The 18587-nt window shown below is 39.0% G+C and overlaps 1 protein-coding gene across 3 annotated transcripts in view; it reads left to right on the top strand.

Annotated features, from left to right (window-relative positions):
• Positions 1-18587, top strand: part of MYO18B (myosin XVIIIB) — a 2352406-nt gene that overhangs the window by 205124 nt on the left and 2128695 nt on the right. For 2 of the 3 annotated variants that reach the window (XM_044068483.1, XM_044068482.1), the window contains exons 2-3: positions 10559-10661; positions 15408-15548. In XM_044068483.1, coding sequence (XP_043924418.1) covers positions 10623-10661; positions 15408-15548 — 180 coding nt within the window. In that variant the 5' untranslated portion in view covers positions 10559-10622. Of the gene's footprint in view, positions 1-10558; positions 10662-10724; positions 10814-15407; positions 15549-18587 lie in introns of those variants that run through there. The other variant, XM_044068484.1, reaches the window with a different exon arrangement.

The following is an 18587-nucleotide window of genomic DNA, read 5'->3' as shown; positions in this document are numbered from 1 at the left end:
TCCTAGAGATCAGCGATTAAACCTGAGCATTTTAAGTTCATTGCTACTAGATGCATTCTAGGGGTATCTTCAAGCAATATCAGGTGTGGTGCATGTCTGTGTATATGTAACTTAACGGAATTCTTGGGATGATATAATATTTTTTTTAAATGGCACATCTACCATCCCTGAATGTACAGCAAGGTCAGAAAGCTTCAGAATATGCTCAGACATATTCAAACAAGGGCGAGGTGTTTCATGTATGTGTTTTTTGTTGAGTGGTAATGTAAAAAGTGAAGACATCAAGAGAAGGAGGGCACACAAGAAAGTGAAAGAGGGAGAAAAACAAAGAGAGAGTGATTTATTGTGTATGTAGCTACAATTTATTGGTATGAGTGTGCATGCTTGTTTGTCTGTGAGTGTGTGTGTGTATGTTTGAAGTCACAACTATGATTTTTCTTATTTATACTCAGTTAAGAGAAATTATATTCATTTCTTGAAAAAAATATTACTTTTTCAGGGAACAAGGCATATTCAAGAGTTGCAGATTGGGTGTGCCACCAATACCCTAACCATGAGGTATAATTTCTTTGTGTAGATTTAACACTGCAGACATATTCTTTTTTGAGATTTTATATGCTTCTCAGTCATAGAAGTACCAACATTTCTCATGCATTCATAGGTTCATAGGATGATACTAGGCTACTGGCCCGGTGGCCCTTATAAGCCTAGCCAAGAATTTTACCCATGTTCTCTCAAAGTCAGCACCAGTTTCTCCTCTCCAGCAGGGACACAGGTGGGATCCCAGGGGTGTATTTTCTGTTTCTCATCCAGTCATCCAGGTTCCTGTTAAAGAGGGATAGAGAGGTACTCTGCTTGACATGGAGAGGGAGTCTATTCCACAAATGGGGGAGTCTTTGTGACACAAATCTATCCTGCCAAAAAGTTCTATTAATGTCACAGACCAAGTTAAGGCCTTGCATATGGGTTGTGTGGGTGGAGCTTTTCTTCCTGATATGCAACAACTTTATCAAGGCTGGGTCTGAAATGGCCTTGTATGCCAGACACAGATCATCTATGAGCAGTCTGTATGAGACTGAGTATAGCGACAGGTCTTTTAGCCTCTCTGTATAGGATAGGTGTTTGAGACCCTGAATTTTCCTGGTCAGAAACCTCTGTGGTCTCTCTAACTGCTGCATGTGCTTGGCAAGGTATATGCCGAAGGGGGCATTGTACTCGATAATGGGTCTGATAATGGAGGAGTACAGAGATGGTCTGACCTCCTTGTTCCTGGATGAAATACCCTTACTTATGAGGTGGGCCATGTAGAAAGCCTTCCATACAATGAAGGCAATATGGTGGTCAAAAGTCAGGGTGCTATCAACCTGGGTGCCAAAGTCCCTCATGACTGATTCCATGCTTAGTACATTGTTATTAATGTGATAATTAGTGGAGATAACATTTTCCCCAAAGGGGATAATGATGCATTTCTTGTCATTCAGTTTGAGGCCATGCTTCTGGCAAAAGTCATTAGTTTGGGTAAGACCCTCTTGGAGGATGTTCACATCACTAGAAGAATTTAAGACAGCGCTCAGCTTGCAGTCATCTGCAAGCTTAGTCAGCCACAGACTACTGGTTTTGGCTTGTACCTCAGAAAAGTGTATTCCAGACAGTAGAGGCCCCTGGGGTACAGCGCTCGTTATGGGTCTACTACTAGAGGTGGTTTCCCCTACTTTGACTGAGTGGGTAATATCAGTGAGCCAGTTAGCTACTCATCTGGTGACATACGGATTGAGGCCTAGTTGGGACAGTTTATCTATTATGCCCGAGTGGGGAATAGTACCAAAGGCTTTGGCTAGGTCAAGGTAGGTGGCGTGCACAGTCTTCCCTTCATCCATGGCTTTGGTGACTGTTTCGAAGAAGTCAACCAAGTTTAATAGGTATGATCTCTCTTTAACAAAGCCAAACTGTGTGGGGTCAAGCATTTGGAGGTTGCCAATGTCCTTGTTTATAAAGTCCATGATAATGCCTTCCATGGCCTATCAGGCTAGTTAGGCTGATGAGCCTTTAATTGCATGGGTCAGTGGATGCTCCACCTTTGTGTAGAGGGATGGCAGTGACTGTCCTCCATTCAGCTGGGATGAAGCCAGAGCTCAGGCTTTGATTGAATAGGGTGTCTAATGGAGCTGAAAGATCATGCCTGAGTTCATGTAGGATACAGCCAGGGATGTTATCAAGTCCCATGGAGACTGTATTTTTTGCCTTTGAGAGGGCATTAAGGTTGGTGATGAGGGGAGGGGGTGCTGTGGATGTCCTGGTTTACTGATGGGGGGAAAGGGGGTGAAGTTTTCCCTGAACCTGTCTGCCAGCAGGTTGGCTCTATATCTATGGTGTTTGTGTATGTGGTGTTATTAACCACCAATTCAGAGCAGATGTGGGTGTTGACTTTGAGATTGTGGACATATGTGAAGAAGGCCTTGTGATTGTCCTTGGTGGCCAAGTTGTACTAAAAGTTAGCCTTAGATTATTTCACCAGTGACCTTATTTGCTTGTTCAGACAAAGGAGAGATTGCTTACAGCTTAGCACCTGCTCTTTCTTGGCCCTGAACAGCAATTTCTTCTTTTTATTATAGAGTTTGTTTATTGCTGCTGTCTGCCAGACAGGTTTACTCTTCCTTGAGGAAGATGATTTAGTCCTGTCAGGTATTGCAGAGTCCATACAGCTATGAAGGTTCTCATATATTTTTTTGGTGTAGGCTTGGACATTAGTGCTAGTTCCAGCTGAAGGGATAGTGGTTGTGAAGCTGCGTATACCTGCTCTGAGGAGATTGTAGTCAGCTTTGGAAATGTTTTTTCGTTTGACCCTGAAGGGGGGGGGGGGGGATGGTGACTTCAAAAGTGATTGCTTTATGGTCAGATCTTACCAACACTACAACTGTGAGAAATGCACTTATATAGCCAAATTGGAAGCAAAGCACTCTTAACCCAAAACTGGACTAAAAAGTCAAGAGGAGAAGGTAAACACTTGCACCACACTCATCACATAGTCCCTCAAAACCTACACCACAAAAACACACACATAGAAACACAAAACATGCACCTACATTTGCAGAGGCTCTCAATAAAAATCTACCCAAGCAACAGGGACCTCCAAAGCAGAAACACAAGCAACCTCCACTCCCCCAACACAACCCAAATGACACATAGCCCAAAAACTCATTCTTCCACTCAACCATAGCCCATAAGGCATAACAACGCACCCAACACTCTAGTCATAGGTGACTCTGTAGTCAGGCACACTGATGTTCCACTCACCAGGCTAAATAAGGAGAAAGTTACTGTCAGCTGCCTATCAGTTGGCAGGATCCGCCACATAATGCATGCACTCAGATCACTCCACAACAAGTACAAATATGACTCTGTCATTGTCCATGTTGGTGTGAATGACCTGAGATGTACCTCCCTGGACTACATGAAAAGAGACATGGAGGAGCTGTCCGATCTTGTAGCCCAGGCAGGTATGACCCTAGCCCTGAGTAGCATCCTGCCATCACCCAGAATGATACCACAGTACAAGGACAAAATGATTGACTTCAACAATTGGCTAAGCTTCTGGTTTCATTCTAAGGGGATCCCGTATCTGTCTGCCTGGGTTGACATGATCGACAAACCACGATGCTTTGCCAGAGATGGCCTGCACCTGTCACCCTTGGTATTCTGGATACTGGCTAAGACTCTTGCCACCCCTATAGTGCCTTTTTTAGGCAAGGTTCAAATGACAAATTCACCACTGTAACTGGTACAAGCAAGCAAAATCTAAGGGTAATGCTACTCAATGCTAGAATTCTAAACCTCAAAATGCACTCACTCGAGGCACTCCTTAAAATGGAGAACATCGACATCTGTGCAGTGACAGATACCTGTTTCAAGGCTCCAGAGAGCACCCCCTACATTACCAGGCTATAATTCATACCTTCATTCATTCATTGCCTTTTGGCAACCTAACCTGGATGGAAACACTAACGGCATAAGCGTGTCCATATTCATTAAGGATAGCCACACCTCCAGGCTAGTTGCTCAGCATAATGCATCCGAGATTATCCAAGTGCAACTAACTCCGGGCAAGACCACAATTCAAATTGTAGCTTGCTACAGATATCCCACCATGCCCCAGGATTCCCACTCCTCATTTCTTGATACACTGGAAAATATTAGGGTACAACCTAACACCCTAATAATGGGCGATTTCAACTACCCCACCATTAACTGGGAAAACTACTCATGTACCAACTCTTGTGCTCATCATTTTCTGGAATTTATAAATTCCAATGCCTTGGATCAACTTATCCACACCCCCACCAGGGGCAGCAATATCCTAGACCTGGTCATTACCAACATGGGCAACCGGTGTTCCACACCAAAGGTCAGTTCCTTGTTGGTCAGATCTGACCACAAGCTAATCACCCTAGGCATCCACATCCCACCCCCACCCCCAATTAGGGAAACCACCAAAGCCAACTTCATGCTTCTTAAGACAGAAGTGGCAAACTTCACGAGACCCATGCTGATGGACAATAGAGGTACAACTGCTGAATCCTATACAAATGTACTTTATAAGAAATTACATGAGTGCATGGATTGTGCAATCCCTAACAGAACCAAGATGCTATCCTCCAAAAAAAGGAAGCCAATCTGGTGGTCCCCTGCCATAAACAAACGCTACAACAGAAAAAAGAAACTGTTGCAAAAAAGAGTAAAATCTCAAGGTTGGCGAAACTCTGTGGTCAGCCTCAGTAAGAAGCTGAGATCCCTCAAAAAATCCTCCAAAGCTAATTACGAAAACAAAATCGCCACTGACTCTAAAGACAACCACAAAGCATTCTATAGCTATGTCAAGAAGGTCAATGGCAACACTCAGATCTGCTCTGAGCTACAGCACAATGACACTAAATGTACAGAACCAACTGATATTGCCAACATCCTGGCAGATAGGTTCAGTGCTAACTTTACCCCTCTCTCAACCCCTAAAGGGCCCATCTCTATACAGGAAGAATGCAAAGTTATTGTAATCATGGCTGCACAGGTAAAAAACACACTTTCCAAAGCCAAGAACACAGCATCCATGGGACCTGACAACATGCCAGGCTGTGTTCTACATGAACTACAGAATGAACTGGGACCCTACCTAAGTACCATGTTCAATCATAGTCTCACCTCAGGCTTTGTGCCCACTGATTGGCACACAGCATAGGTTATTCCACTCCACAAAGGGGGAGCCAACATGGACCCTGGGAACTACCGCCCCATCAGCCCGATGAGCCTGGTCTGCAAGGCTATGGAAAGTATCATCATGGAACTTAAAAACAATGAGATTGGTAATCTCCAAACTTTGGACCCTACCCAGTTCAGGTTTGTAAAAGGCAGATCATGTCTCCTAAACCCGATAGACTTCTTTGAAGCGGTCACCAAAGCCGTAGAGGAGGGTAAGGTGGTTCAGACAGCCTATCTAGAGCTCGCCAAGGCTTTCAACACTATCCCCCCACTCTGGAATTATAGATAAACTCACTAAATTAGGTATAAATCCCTATGTCACAAGATGGGTTGCCAATTGGCTCACTAACAGAACCCACACTGTGAAAGTAGCAGACTCTAAATCCAACTTGAGACCAGTGACAAGTGGAGTACCACAGGGTTCAGTCCTGGGTTCTCTCCTGTTTGGTATCTACTTCTCTGAAGTACAGGCTAACACAGAAGGTCTTTGGCTAGCAAAGTTCACAGATGACCGCAAACTAGGAGCCATAATCAAAACTATTAAAGATGTGGACATCCTATAAAAGGGCATCACTGAGACAGATGCCTGGTATCAAAGCCATGGCCTCAAGCTCAATGCCAAAAAGGGCATTGTCATCCCTTTTGATAAAAACTCTGTACCCATGAACTACCACATAGGCGATAGTACACCAAAAGTGTGATAAGAGACTTTGGGACACAGGTGGACAGTAGTCTCTCCTTTGATAATCACATTGCCACAGTAGTCAGGAAATCCTATGATGTGGCACACCTCATCACAAAATGTTTTTCATCCAGAAAAAAGAGGTCATTGTTCCCCTCTACTCATCACTCATTAGACCCATTATAGAGTACAATGCTCCTTTTGCTAGGTACCTCACAAGACATCTACAACGACTGGAAAGCCCACAGAAATACCTCACAAAGAGGATTACCAGCCTCAAACAGATGCTCTAAGCAGACCATCTCAAAAAACTCCAGCTTTACTCCGTCGCATATTGCCTACTCAGAGGCGATCTCTGCCTAACATACAAAGCTATGTCAAACCCAGAGCAGTTGGACATGCTCCACTTAAAGAAATCCCAATCCCTCCAAGCTAAATGCTCTAGGGACCTAAACCTTGTCACCACAATAAACAGAACATGCTGGAGATATAGATTCATGTCCCAGAGACTTCCCATACTCTGGAACAAACTACCTATCTATATCAAACAAAGCTCCTCATTAGCACTCTTCATGAAAAATCTTGATGATTGGATGGGAGATAGGAAATTCTCCCCGGGGATCACTTCTGTGGCTCTGCTTGACAGGGGCACAGGAAAATAATTTTCTTGGGTGGCAAAAGCCAGGGTACCATTTGGCTAGGCTTATATAGGCCCTAGAGCCACTAACCTAGTACCTACCTATGAACCTATGATACTGTAGGAGTGCTACAGTGGCTACTCATGTTGATTAGGACCAGGTCCAGTATATTTTCACCTTTCATAAGGGTGCCAACTAGCTGATCCAATGCATGGTTGGGTAGATAAAGTCACCCAGTATCAGGGTAGAGGGTTGAATCTTGATAGATTTAAATAAGTCCAGATAGGCGGAGTGGGCTTCCTGAGTCATGGTTGCAGGTCTGTAGCTAGCTATTATTTGAATAGGTGTTTTGTCAACACTTAACTGCACTTGGAGTGTCTCCTGTGCATCATACCATTTGACCAGCCTGGAGGTGTGTAATTGTTTGATAAATATTGAAACTCCACCTCCTTTGGCTTTGTAGCCCTCAGGTTGGGGTCTGAAAGTATGGTAGGATGAGTAACCTGGTAAGGTTGGGGTGCTCTCCACAGCTCTGAACCAGGTTTCAGTGACTGCACAAATGTCAGCATCCTCCAGGGCAAGGAATGTTTGGAATGAGTGCAGTTTCATGCTAAGGCTCCTAGCATTTAGCAGCATGACCTTTAAATTCTGTTTATAAGAATTTTTCATGTTGGTAATTTTGTGCTCATGACTTTGCCTAAAAAAGGCACTATGGGGGAGGCAAGAGACTTTGCCAGAAGCCTAAAACCCAGGGAAGACAGATGAATGCCATCTTTGGCAAAGCATCATGGTCTGTCAATCATGTCCTCCCAGGCTGTCAGGCACTGGATCCCCTTGGAATAACACCACAAACTAAGTCAATTGTTAAAGTCAGTCATTTTCTATTTTATTCTGGGTGATAGTAGGATGATGTTTAAGGCTAGGGACATACTTGCCTGGGACACATATTCAGCGAGCTCAATCATGTCTCTCTTCATATAGTCCAGAGAGGTACATCTCAAGTCATTCACACCAACATGGACTATTACAAAGTCATAACAGTACCTATTGTTAAGAGTCTTGAGTGTGTGCATAATATGGCAGATTCTAGCACCTGACAAGAAACTTACTATGACTTTCTTCTTGTCTGGCCTGATGAGGGGCACATCTGTGTATCTCACGATAGAGTCTCCTATGACTAGTATTTTGAGTTTGTGGTTGGGCCTTAGAGGCTGTGAGACACAGATGTGTGTACTATGTGTGATGCTTGGTGCTGTGAGTGGTGATGTGCATGTGTGTTTTTGCTTTGGAGGACTCTTTTGTTTAGGTATGTTTTTGTTGAGAACCGCCACATATGTAGGAGTGTGTTTTACAGATGTGGGTGGTATTAGATGTGTGGTGTTTGTAGTATTTGTGCAGCCAACCTTCTCAGTGCCAAATGTACTGGCTTGTGACTGAGACAGCAAGGATTCCAGGTTCTTAATTTGATTACATCTCTCACACATTGTGTTCCTAGGTGGTAGTAGTAGAGGGTTGTCTGTGTACATAAGGCAGTTGCTACATTGTCTCAGGATGCCCATATCAACCAAACTAGCAGGAAAAAACATAGAAAATTGTATATCCATGTTTATCAGAATCTGTGGAAGAGAGGTCAGGGATAGTATAGTGGGTACTATCTGAGGAGAGCACCTATAGGTGTGAGTAGGGCTGGATGAAATCACTACAGTAGCTGCGGGTGAGGGATTCACTCACACAGGAGTGCTGATAAGGGACAAAATGCAACTGAGATACCTTGCAAAGGTTTAAAACAGCATCAGATACCCCGCAAAGGGTTAAAACAGCTTCATTGGTAGTTATCAGGCATGTGATCCAGGAGACCCTTGAGAAGCCAATCCCAGCTTCTCAACTATCTGGTTAAGTGACTTGATTTTGAAAGGACTATTTTTAGACTTAGTGTATATAACAGAATGGAGGTATATATATCATTAATGCATATCTAGACATGGAGATGCACTCACCATTAATGCATATTATGATATGCACATGCAACATCACATCATATTCTGATACAGATCATTAATCATTATTAGTGTGTGCACTGAGGTAGGTTTTTCTGAGTGTATGTGTCTAGAAATCAGTATGCCTGTTTTGGTTAACAGACTCTTTGCTTAGGATGAGCTGTTGGAAGCTAATTCTTATACAAGAACTGACACTGATTCAGTTCTGAACTTGAGAATTAGGATGTCATGAAGGAGACATTTTACCCTGAGTAGCCATATATGCATAATGAAGTTATGTCACATTAAGATCAGTGGATAAGAGGATAATACATGTAGGAGTACTATTGTGATTTAATGGAAATGTTGTTTTTTTCTGTAATATACAAATGGATATTTAAATAATTAAATATAATAATATCAAACCCTATGTCTTGCAACAATGAGTTTAATGGCAAGACTATAATCTATGTGTGTTATAAGATGGTATCTTGATCGTGGTCTTGTGGATACTGCAAACAGCTTACAAACTACAACTACTATATAAGGACCTGTGACCTTTCCTCAGTGTTTATTTTGATAAAGAGTCACTTATTTCTTTACTGACCTGTTTGGACTTTGAATGGGTAGTTGATCTGTTTTGCCTCCATTGCAACACAGGCATCTTTTAGTGGATTTTTTTTCCTTTCTTTCTTTATCGATAACTCATATTGCAACTGGATAACTATAAATTCAAGTAGTAAATTATTATGTAAATAATTATCTGCAAAACAGTAAAAATTAAAATCCAAGGATAGACTTTTGAAGACTGGTGCCTTTAAATTTCCATGACAGTATTTGCTCAAATAGTTTACATTGGTTATTTGCTCATGAAAAACAGTCTTTGAAAAGTTACTCAGAACAAATGTAAATCAGTTACATTGAAGCATTAATAATGTTTTCTAAAAGTAATATAGACTTAATGAGTCTTTTTCTATATTATCAATCACCATACTACAAATTTACAGTAGTTTGCTTTAAGTGTTTCTAGAATGGTGTACATTGATATTTTCAGTAAATAATGATGTGTTGCACAGTGATTCCAATGCCAAAGTTGTGACTGATGTACAAATGTTTAAAATGCGTTTTATTGTGTGCTTCCCTTGATTTTATTAAATTGCCATTTTGTAAAACTCAGAGTTTATAACATATAATGAAATTTGTAGGAGGATAAAGTCTTTGACAACACCCTTTATTATATATTATAAAGTCATATTTTTACACGGTGAAATTATAAAATGAGGAACCAATGAATTTGTTAGCCATATGACTGATGGATTGATAATACTGGTTGGTTGCTCTTTGGTAAATCTTTTGCTGGGGTGCTCAAAAATCCATTTTCACCTTCCTTTATGATAGTCAATAACAATTAGTAGAAGTATGTACTGTTACTTATTTTTCATAGGGTTATGCAAAATAAATTATTTTTGCTATCCATTTATCCAGAGTTATTTTCTGTGCTCTTTATAATGAATTTCTTCCATATCACATTGTATAAGATTAGTTTCCTAGTTTGAAACATATGCCATTCTTCCTATAGCACACTGGTGAGATGGTAGTGAAGGATAATATTTTAGAACATTTTGCATAAAATTGTTAAAAATATAAACTGGAGTTAGAGTTTTTGCCTTTATTTAAGAAAACACACACACACATATGCACACACTCACACATCATGATTTTTCACAATAATTATCATTGTCAAATGATTGCTGCAGGAGGGATTTCTCCTTACTCACTGATGCAGCAACTGTGGCATTGATTGTTATTAATGATACCTTGCCCCATAAAAATGTTTTGCACTTTTCTTTATTCAATCAAGTTTTTTTTTTTAATCCATGCAAAAGTGTAGCCGATCGATGTATCTACTTATCTTTATTATTTTAACGTCTAGATCCTGTTTCCTGTATTGCTGGTTGAATAATTCTCTTGAAAAAAGATTAATTTTCTTAAGTATATTTCCTTTGTTATAGATACAAAATCAGCAAATCTCTGTGACATTCCTGAATTGTGACACAACACAGACATCAAAACAACATGGCTATATCATCACGACTTGCATTATGGGAACAAAAGGAAAGTTACATTAATTGAATCAAATGAATTTTATTTGCATGAAGAACTTTATCGCATTGTGTGCCTGCATGTTAATCTAATGATTTGTTGTGTGTTTCATTGAGTTTTTCTTCATGTAGTTCATCTTTCTGGTAATTCTACCTTAGTAACAGGTAAGCAAATATATTCTAATTCATGTCACAAGGTGTGATTGCTTGCCTACTTTTATCTAACCCGTTGTTCCACATAGATTGAAATTCTGTAAAGTTATACTTTGTGGGCAAAAATCTTATGTAATAACACTCCATCTTATGTTATAATGGTTTGCAAACTTGCCATACAATCACTTTGCAATGCATTTTGCTTTCACGTTAGCATATTTATGTGTAATGAGAAGCAATATTTGCTTTGGTAAAGCATATCATTAAAGAATAAATGTTGGTTAGCTTACTAACAGCAGGTTACCTCTCTTTTTGAAACTGCCACAAAGTAGCACTGTATATATTTGGCAACTCTTTAAATAATTGTTTAATTTTAATATATGCTGATATCTGTAACTCTGGTACTTTACAAATACCAGAAGAATTTTAGTAAATACAAAGGACAGTAGTATTTTCACTGCTATACTAGTTTAACTTCCGTGTACTTTTTGAGAGAACTGGATATATTTTGTTGAATATAATACTGTATTCTAAAATAGCCAAATTACTTTCAAAAAAATCTAATCTCAAAAATTACATTTAAAATTTGTTTTCTTCAGTAGGTTAATTTACTTCAAACAATGGGCAATATCAAGTAGGATTAAAGTATTAGGTGCAACACATTGACTTAAACTTAAAATATAGAAGCACTTAACTTTCTTTTTATTATCAAACTATATTTAAATTGCCCCTTGCTGCTGGTAACATCCTTTTTCTTACTAAATTTGTTATGTGATGTAATAGTCTGTTCTACTCTTTATCATTTATGCCTTAAATTATATGCTTATTCTTACATGAGTATTCGGTTTGGCTATTCATTTATCTGTCTGGTTGTCTATCTGCCCATCTGTTTGTTTGTTAGCCAGGTACTAAGGTTCATCTCACTAGGACTGGAGAGAAGGTATGAAAATATTATCTATTTTTATTTTTATTTATCCTTTAGCAACTGGATTAGTCCCAAAAAGCTAGTAGCCTCTTTTCATGGAAGACCCATGGTGGTATTTATACTGACTAGGGGAAATTTGGCCAGTGCACTAGGGAATTTCCCAGCTCTTTTTGTATGGTGGAAATTTCCCAAATCTTTTTGTATGGTGGAAATAATTACTAACAGCAGGTTACCTCTCTTTTTAAAACTGCCACAAAGTTGCACTGTATACATTTGGCAACTCTTTAAATAATTGTTTCATTTTAACATATGCTGATATCTGTAACTCTGGTACTTTACCTTAATATTGACATTAGGGAATAGATATGGGGAATTTATTTTTTTTTTGCTAAATTTCTTTGGGGCTTGGCAGTCATATGACTTCTTTAATGACTGTAAAAACACTATTTAAACTACTTGAAATTTCATATTTTTATCTGAAGACATTTTATTAAAAACAAAAGTGCTTATCTTAAAGTTTAAGTGAGAGTTTCATTTTTAGTTTGCCTGTACTGTCAGATTCTGCAGTTCAGCATTTTCTTGTTTTCTGCCATGCATAGGCCACTCATCACATGAATAACGTTTTTATTTATTTTTTTGCTACATGTCTTCTACCGATGAATCACCCTAATAATCCATATTTAATCATACATATCAAAATTGTGCCCCTTTGGCTTAGGCTTCAAAGAACCCCCGCTTCACAATTATGTACTTTGCTCTTTATTAGTCACTCTCAACTGCTATTTGCATTGCCAAGTACTTTTCTGCACATCCTAAATTTCAAGCAAGCCACATCAGAGCAGCTTCTTCAGTATAACAATGACCTTTGGCCTTGTGATGTCATATGAAGGTGGACACCAAAATGGTGCTGACAGCATGTTCCATGCCTTCTGTAATATCTCTTGCATATGCTGCATTTTATCCAATGAAAAAGGACAGTAACATTTTATCCAATGAAAAAGAGGATAACAAGATGATTGTCATCTTCTCTGATCCCATTATGATGTCACATGCATCCCAATCCAAGTGTTGAGATAGTGGGTGAAAATATCCACACTATCATTTGCATTGTAAAAACAAAGGAAAATATAGAATTAATAGCTCAGATATGCAAATCATTAAAGTGCCAGTGGATATATCTCCCAAATGGTTCTCTACCATGCAGTTAATGCATTAATCAACAAATGTGCATCATTCATTACTGATTACTTCATTGTTACTACACATAGAAATTACATTTACATGTATTTACCCTTGTGGATATCACCATTATTACTTACTGTGGAAAAAGTCTATTAGTGCTTATATCCAGATCCATATCTTATATTCACATATCCTTAAACCACATCCCATATTACCACTATCAAACAGTATCTTCACCTTTATCTTATGTACCCATGGCCAGTACACATATCTCTATGAGTCCAAGGATGTTTAAGGTTCCCTGGGCTGTATCCACCAATGGTAATGTTTTAGTAATAGGTCCCTCTACAGTAAGTCATGCAGGTACTGCCTTCTCCAAGCTGGATACAAATAGGATGATAGTTACTTGTCTTTCTAGAGCAAGGATATATGATGTGAAGAGGAGACTGATCCCTCCATCCAATGATTATGACCAGGTAGTGGCCCACATGCAGACAAGGTGATTGCTCTTATCTGGTCTACCAAACAGACAAGCAGGAGAATATGGCTAATCTTGCTATGAATTTGTCTAAAGCAGAAAAGACATTGGTGTTGGGGAGTATTTTGTCATCACCCAGGCTAATGTGAAATTCAAAGACAAAATATTTGGCTTTAACAACTGGCAATGTATTAGTGTCATTCAAGGGGCCTTGGGATAAAATGGGTAACAAACCTTCCAGCACTGCCAGGGACAGTCTGCAATGCTTTTACCATGGCATTCACATTCTGGTTAAAGCCTTTGCCTCATCCCTTAGAGCCCTGTTTGAGAAAAGTATGTCAGCTGAACATTTCATCTCAGTAAAGTCTAATTCCAAATACATTAGCCATATAGTCCATATACCCCTCTAATCAGGCACTGTTAGAAGGAATCAAGGCATTCTGGTGGATAATTACTTATATTTTGACTGTAAGGTGTCCACTATTGTTAGACCTTCCTCAGCCTGGCTCAACTAATTTACAAAGGCAATTCCTCTAGATCTAAAGAAGTTTTAATTACCCTTTACTAATCTCTTACTTGACGCATTATTGAATAGAATGCCCATTCTGACATGTCTTTGTTGAGAAAAACTGCTGAGCTTAACAGAACAAAGATATTTCTAACTAAAATGATCAGTGTCCTTAAGACCATTGGTCATCCCCACAGACTAGGAGTTTTCTCCCTATATTCATTCTCTTATAGAATTCTGTATGGTGGTCTCTGCGTAATCTTTTCAGCCATGAAAAAAATATGGCCCTCCTTTACATGCTATTCCTTCACAGAAAAATGGGTACTCAAATTACCCAGTTGAAGGGCCTAAACATAATTAAGACAGACTGCCATGATCAATTCATATCTCAGCATGTCATCCACCTCTGGAACAAACTTCTAGCACATGTCAGGCAGAGTAACACCCTTACAGCTTCATGGTATACAAGTATAATTGGATGAGCAGCCTCAGTTTTCCCATGGTCTACCTTATTTTGCCTACCACAAATCTGAAAGGAACTTCTGAATATGGTTTATTGTTTGGTATTGTAATGGTCTATAGACTGATTGCTTAGTAGTTACCAATAAACTTATGAAAGGCGGCTTCTGCAAATGTAAAGCAATTTCTTATATATTTACCTCAGATATTTATATACAATAAATAAACACATGCAGTCAGGATATCTTCTGCATGTATCTTGATTTACTTGCTGTCAAATTCAAATGTCTACCCACAATGCACATGCAATAGTGCCACAAATGTAAAAACAACTCATCATAAATTTAGTCATGTGTGCAAGGGTGGGTGTGGTGGAAAGGTTGTCATTCAGTTTGTGAGCTTTATTTTTCTCTTTTGGAGTATTCTAGACCCTGTCCATCTCCTTTTGCTTCTGTGGCTTTAGCTAATGGAAATATAGTGGCTTCTTATTTGGGGAGGGCAGTTTACAATGTGAAACTGAACTCACTGTATGATTCTTTTCACTAACGTGTAAATTTCCATGTTTATAGATTTAATCAACCCTTTAGCACATTAACTGGTTATTTTCTATGTGCAAGTTTATGTGAGTGTGTCTGTGTGTGCATGTCTGTGTTTATGTATATGAGTTGTATATAAAGCATTTTTTGGAGGGTAACTGTTACGTCTTTACTATAGTCTTACCAATTGTTAAAAATTATACCTATGGTTATATTAAATTAAAAAAAAACATGGTAGAATTACTTTACCTACTGAAGTTTACTACTTAGAACAAAAGGAATAGAAGCATTGAAGAATTAAATTATATTGCAGTTTATGTGTTTTGATATGTTAGAACAGAATCCAGCTTCTTTTCATTAGTGCTTTTTTAATCATGCATGTCTGTCAGCTGTTACTTAGAAAGCATGTTTTCTTGAGAATTTTGTTGGCGTGCCTTGTTCAGGTGTTCATTAAACTACAAAAATGAATGAATTCCACTGAATATTCTCCCAATAACTAATTTAATGCACGTATACAGATTAAGGAAGAGGAAAGGTGCCATACACCTTCATCTCCCCCAATTTTGCCTGTGGTTCCTGGAGGATTTATAAAACAGCTAGTTCGAGAAACAGAAAAGGAAGCAAAAACAAAAGAAAAAGTAATAAAAGAAGAAAAACAGGTAAAAAACAGGAAAAACAGGTAAAACTGCCAAGTGTATTTTAAGTACTATTTGTCAACGTTAGAATGGCTTTATGGGGCCTTCAGCACTGCAGTCTTAACAATGCCTTTTACTTTCACAAGAAAAAGCTTTTCTACTATTATTGAGATAGGCATTTAATAGAATTAGCCAGCATGTCTTTGAATTAAATTCTTCTAATTACTTTATCTTACTATATAAGACTCTGAGCTACTGTTCTACAAAGGCAGACAATGTATTTTGAAAAGTAAAATTAATGCCATACTTATTCAGTTAACATGTACCTGAAGTCATGGTCTGCATATTTGAATGGTACTTACATATTTGCACAAAAAAAGCCATTGCGCAGATGACTGTTCCCGAGAGTTCTTTTAGAAATGCACAACACATTACACATTATAAGTACTGAATAACTGTTCAGAGAAATGGAGACAAGAACTCTCAGCCCTGACTTTTAAAATAACAATGGTGCAAAAATAAGATATTTCTCCAATTTCATAAAGGATTCAGCTGGTCAAGCAATGTACTAAATATTTGTTTCTTAGGCATGTCTTTTGTACATGAAGCATGTTTACAAGATATGAATTATATCTGGTTTATTGAATGGCACTTAATTCAGTGAACTTGACTTAGCAAAAGCAAAAACTGACAGAAAGCAATTATTTGGGTGTATGAGTGATAGTAGGGATGGTAGTGGGAGTGTGCACATGTGAGTGATGGTAGGGATGGTAGTAGAAGTGTGCATGTGTGAGTGATGGTAGAGATGATAGTGGGAGTGTGCACATGTGAGTGATGGTAGGGATGGTAGTGGGAGTGTGCACATGTGAGTGATGGTAGGGATGGTAGTGGGAGTGTGCACACATGAGTGATGGTAGGGATGGTAGTGGGAGTGTGCACGTGTGAGTGATGGTAGGGATGGTAGTGGGAGTGTGCACATGTGAGTGATGGTAGGGATGGTAGTGGGAGTGTGCATGTGTGAGTGATGGTAGGGATGGTAGTGGGAGTGTGCACATGTGAGTGATGGTAGGGATGATAGTTGGAATGCGCATGTGTTAGTGATAGTAGAAATGGTAGTGGGAGTGTGCACATGTGAGTGATGGTAGGGATGATAGTGGGAGTGCACATGTGTTAGTGATGATAGGGATGGTTGTGGGAGTGTGCATGCATAAGTGATGGTAGGGATGGTAGTGGGAGTGTACATGTGTGAATGATGGTAGGGATGGTAGTGGGTGTGTGCGTGTGTGTGTGTGTGTGTGTGTGTGTGTGTGTGTGTGTGTGTGTGTGTGTGTGTGTGTGTGTGCGTGTGTGTGTGTGCACGCGCGTGTGTGTGTGTGTTTTGTGTTAGAAAAGTGCTACATATCTATCTATGCATACATATATGCACACATACTACACACTCCCCCATATATTATGAAAGTTTGACAATACAAATGAATAAACTTGAAATGAGAGATAAAAGAGCTGCAAAAATCACTGACATACTACTGGAAGAGACTCACAAAACACTGAACGCTTCTTTTTCATCAGTAATCCCTTGCTACAAAACCCAGATTAAGCATCATCTGAATAGAGTTACTTTTACAGAAAGTTTTTTGGTAACATAATGTAATAGGGTTGGGCTAGGAACACGAATAGAGTTATCATCAGGGTTAGGGTTAGCAAATACAAGGCAGGATAGGCAAGGGGGGCTTCATCCCTCTGCATTTTACACAAATATTCTAGCCCTAACCCTACTCCTAATATATACTAAATGCTTGTTTTATACTTTTTGTATTACTCTTTGTCACTCACTTATCAATAATTTTATTAGAGGTTTAATTTTACACTTTGATTGTAGTACAAACTTATTTCAGCTAGTGCTGGAAAGCTTTTGTCATCCTGCCTAACATGCTCTTTTCTTAATTATAATAATAATAATAATAATAATAATAATAATAATAATAACTGTCAGTTGTGTTTTAGATCTGACTAAAGCCACAGACCGTTCATTACCTGTAGCAATCATATGGAGAAGCTGGTTGTCTGTGACAGTCGTAAGCTCTTAGAACAGATTCACCTCCAGGCAACCCTTTAACAACTCACTACATGGGTCAGGCACAGACTTTTTCTGAGTGGGTTGCTGGGATGCACTAACTGAGAACAGCATGTGGAGTCAAAAATTAAGAACTGCCCCCATTCACCAACATGATATTTTAGACAGTAACCATACCTGTTTTCTTCCAGAACATAGTAAAGTTTTATTTACAGAGCATAGAACATAAGGTATCTTCACCAGATAAATGTAAATGGTGAACAAATGGCAGCAGAAAATACTTGCAACAAAACAAAAGATCAGTTCATCAGTCATGCTTGCAGCCACAACTCATTGTAGATACTTTTCATTATCTTTATTTATTTTATTTTTTATTTTTTATTTTACATTTGTTGACCGGGATAGTCCGACTGGATGCATGTCCATTTTCAGCGGAGGCCCGGGGAGAAAAGCTCCAAGGGTAAGCAGATACAGCATTACATAATACCAGCATTACATATTACAAACAGATTATTTACAGAGATTACATAAGTAAGCAAGTTAAACAAGTTCCACAGGTTAAAGTTAGTCCTGAGCACAAGTCAGGATTAAATTAAATTACGCAGTAAACTGGTTAACAGATTTTTACACAGTCGAGTTAGCCAGGCTTGATACATTGACATAGCAGTTAAGTGACAAATGTTGTTTGAGTCTAGTTTTAAATTGACCTAAGGTGGAAAGTAAGGTAATATCAGCTGGAAGAGAGTTCCAGGATCTACTTACAGAGTTTGCAAAGAGAGAATAACCGGCTGTGTTATTAATTTTGCTAGTCTGAATTAGTAGTTTGTTAGAGGATCGAAGCGGTCTAGGATTGTTATAGGGGGTGATAATATTTTTAAGTGCAGGAGTATTGTCCAGATTATAGAGGATTTTATAGGCCATAATCAGTTGGTTATACTGGATAAGGCTGGGTAGTTCAAGCCAACCAAGCTGATTTACATTGATGCAAT

The sequence above is a fragment of the Protopterus annectens genome, chromosome 4.part0 (genome assembly GCF_019279795.1).
Source record: "Protopterus annectens isolate FY-2018-M chromosome 4.part0, PAN1.0, whole genome shotgun sequence".
NCBI lineage: Eukaryota > Metazoa > Chordata > Ceratodontiformes > Protopteridae > Protopterus > Protopterus annectens.
This window is presented reverse-complemented; position numbering and strand designations above follow the sequence as displayed.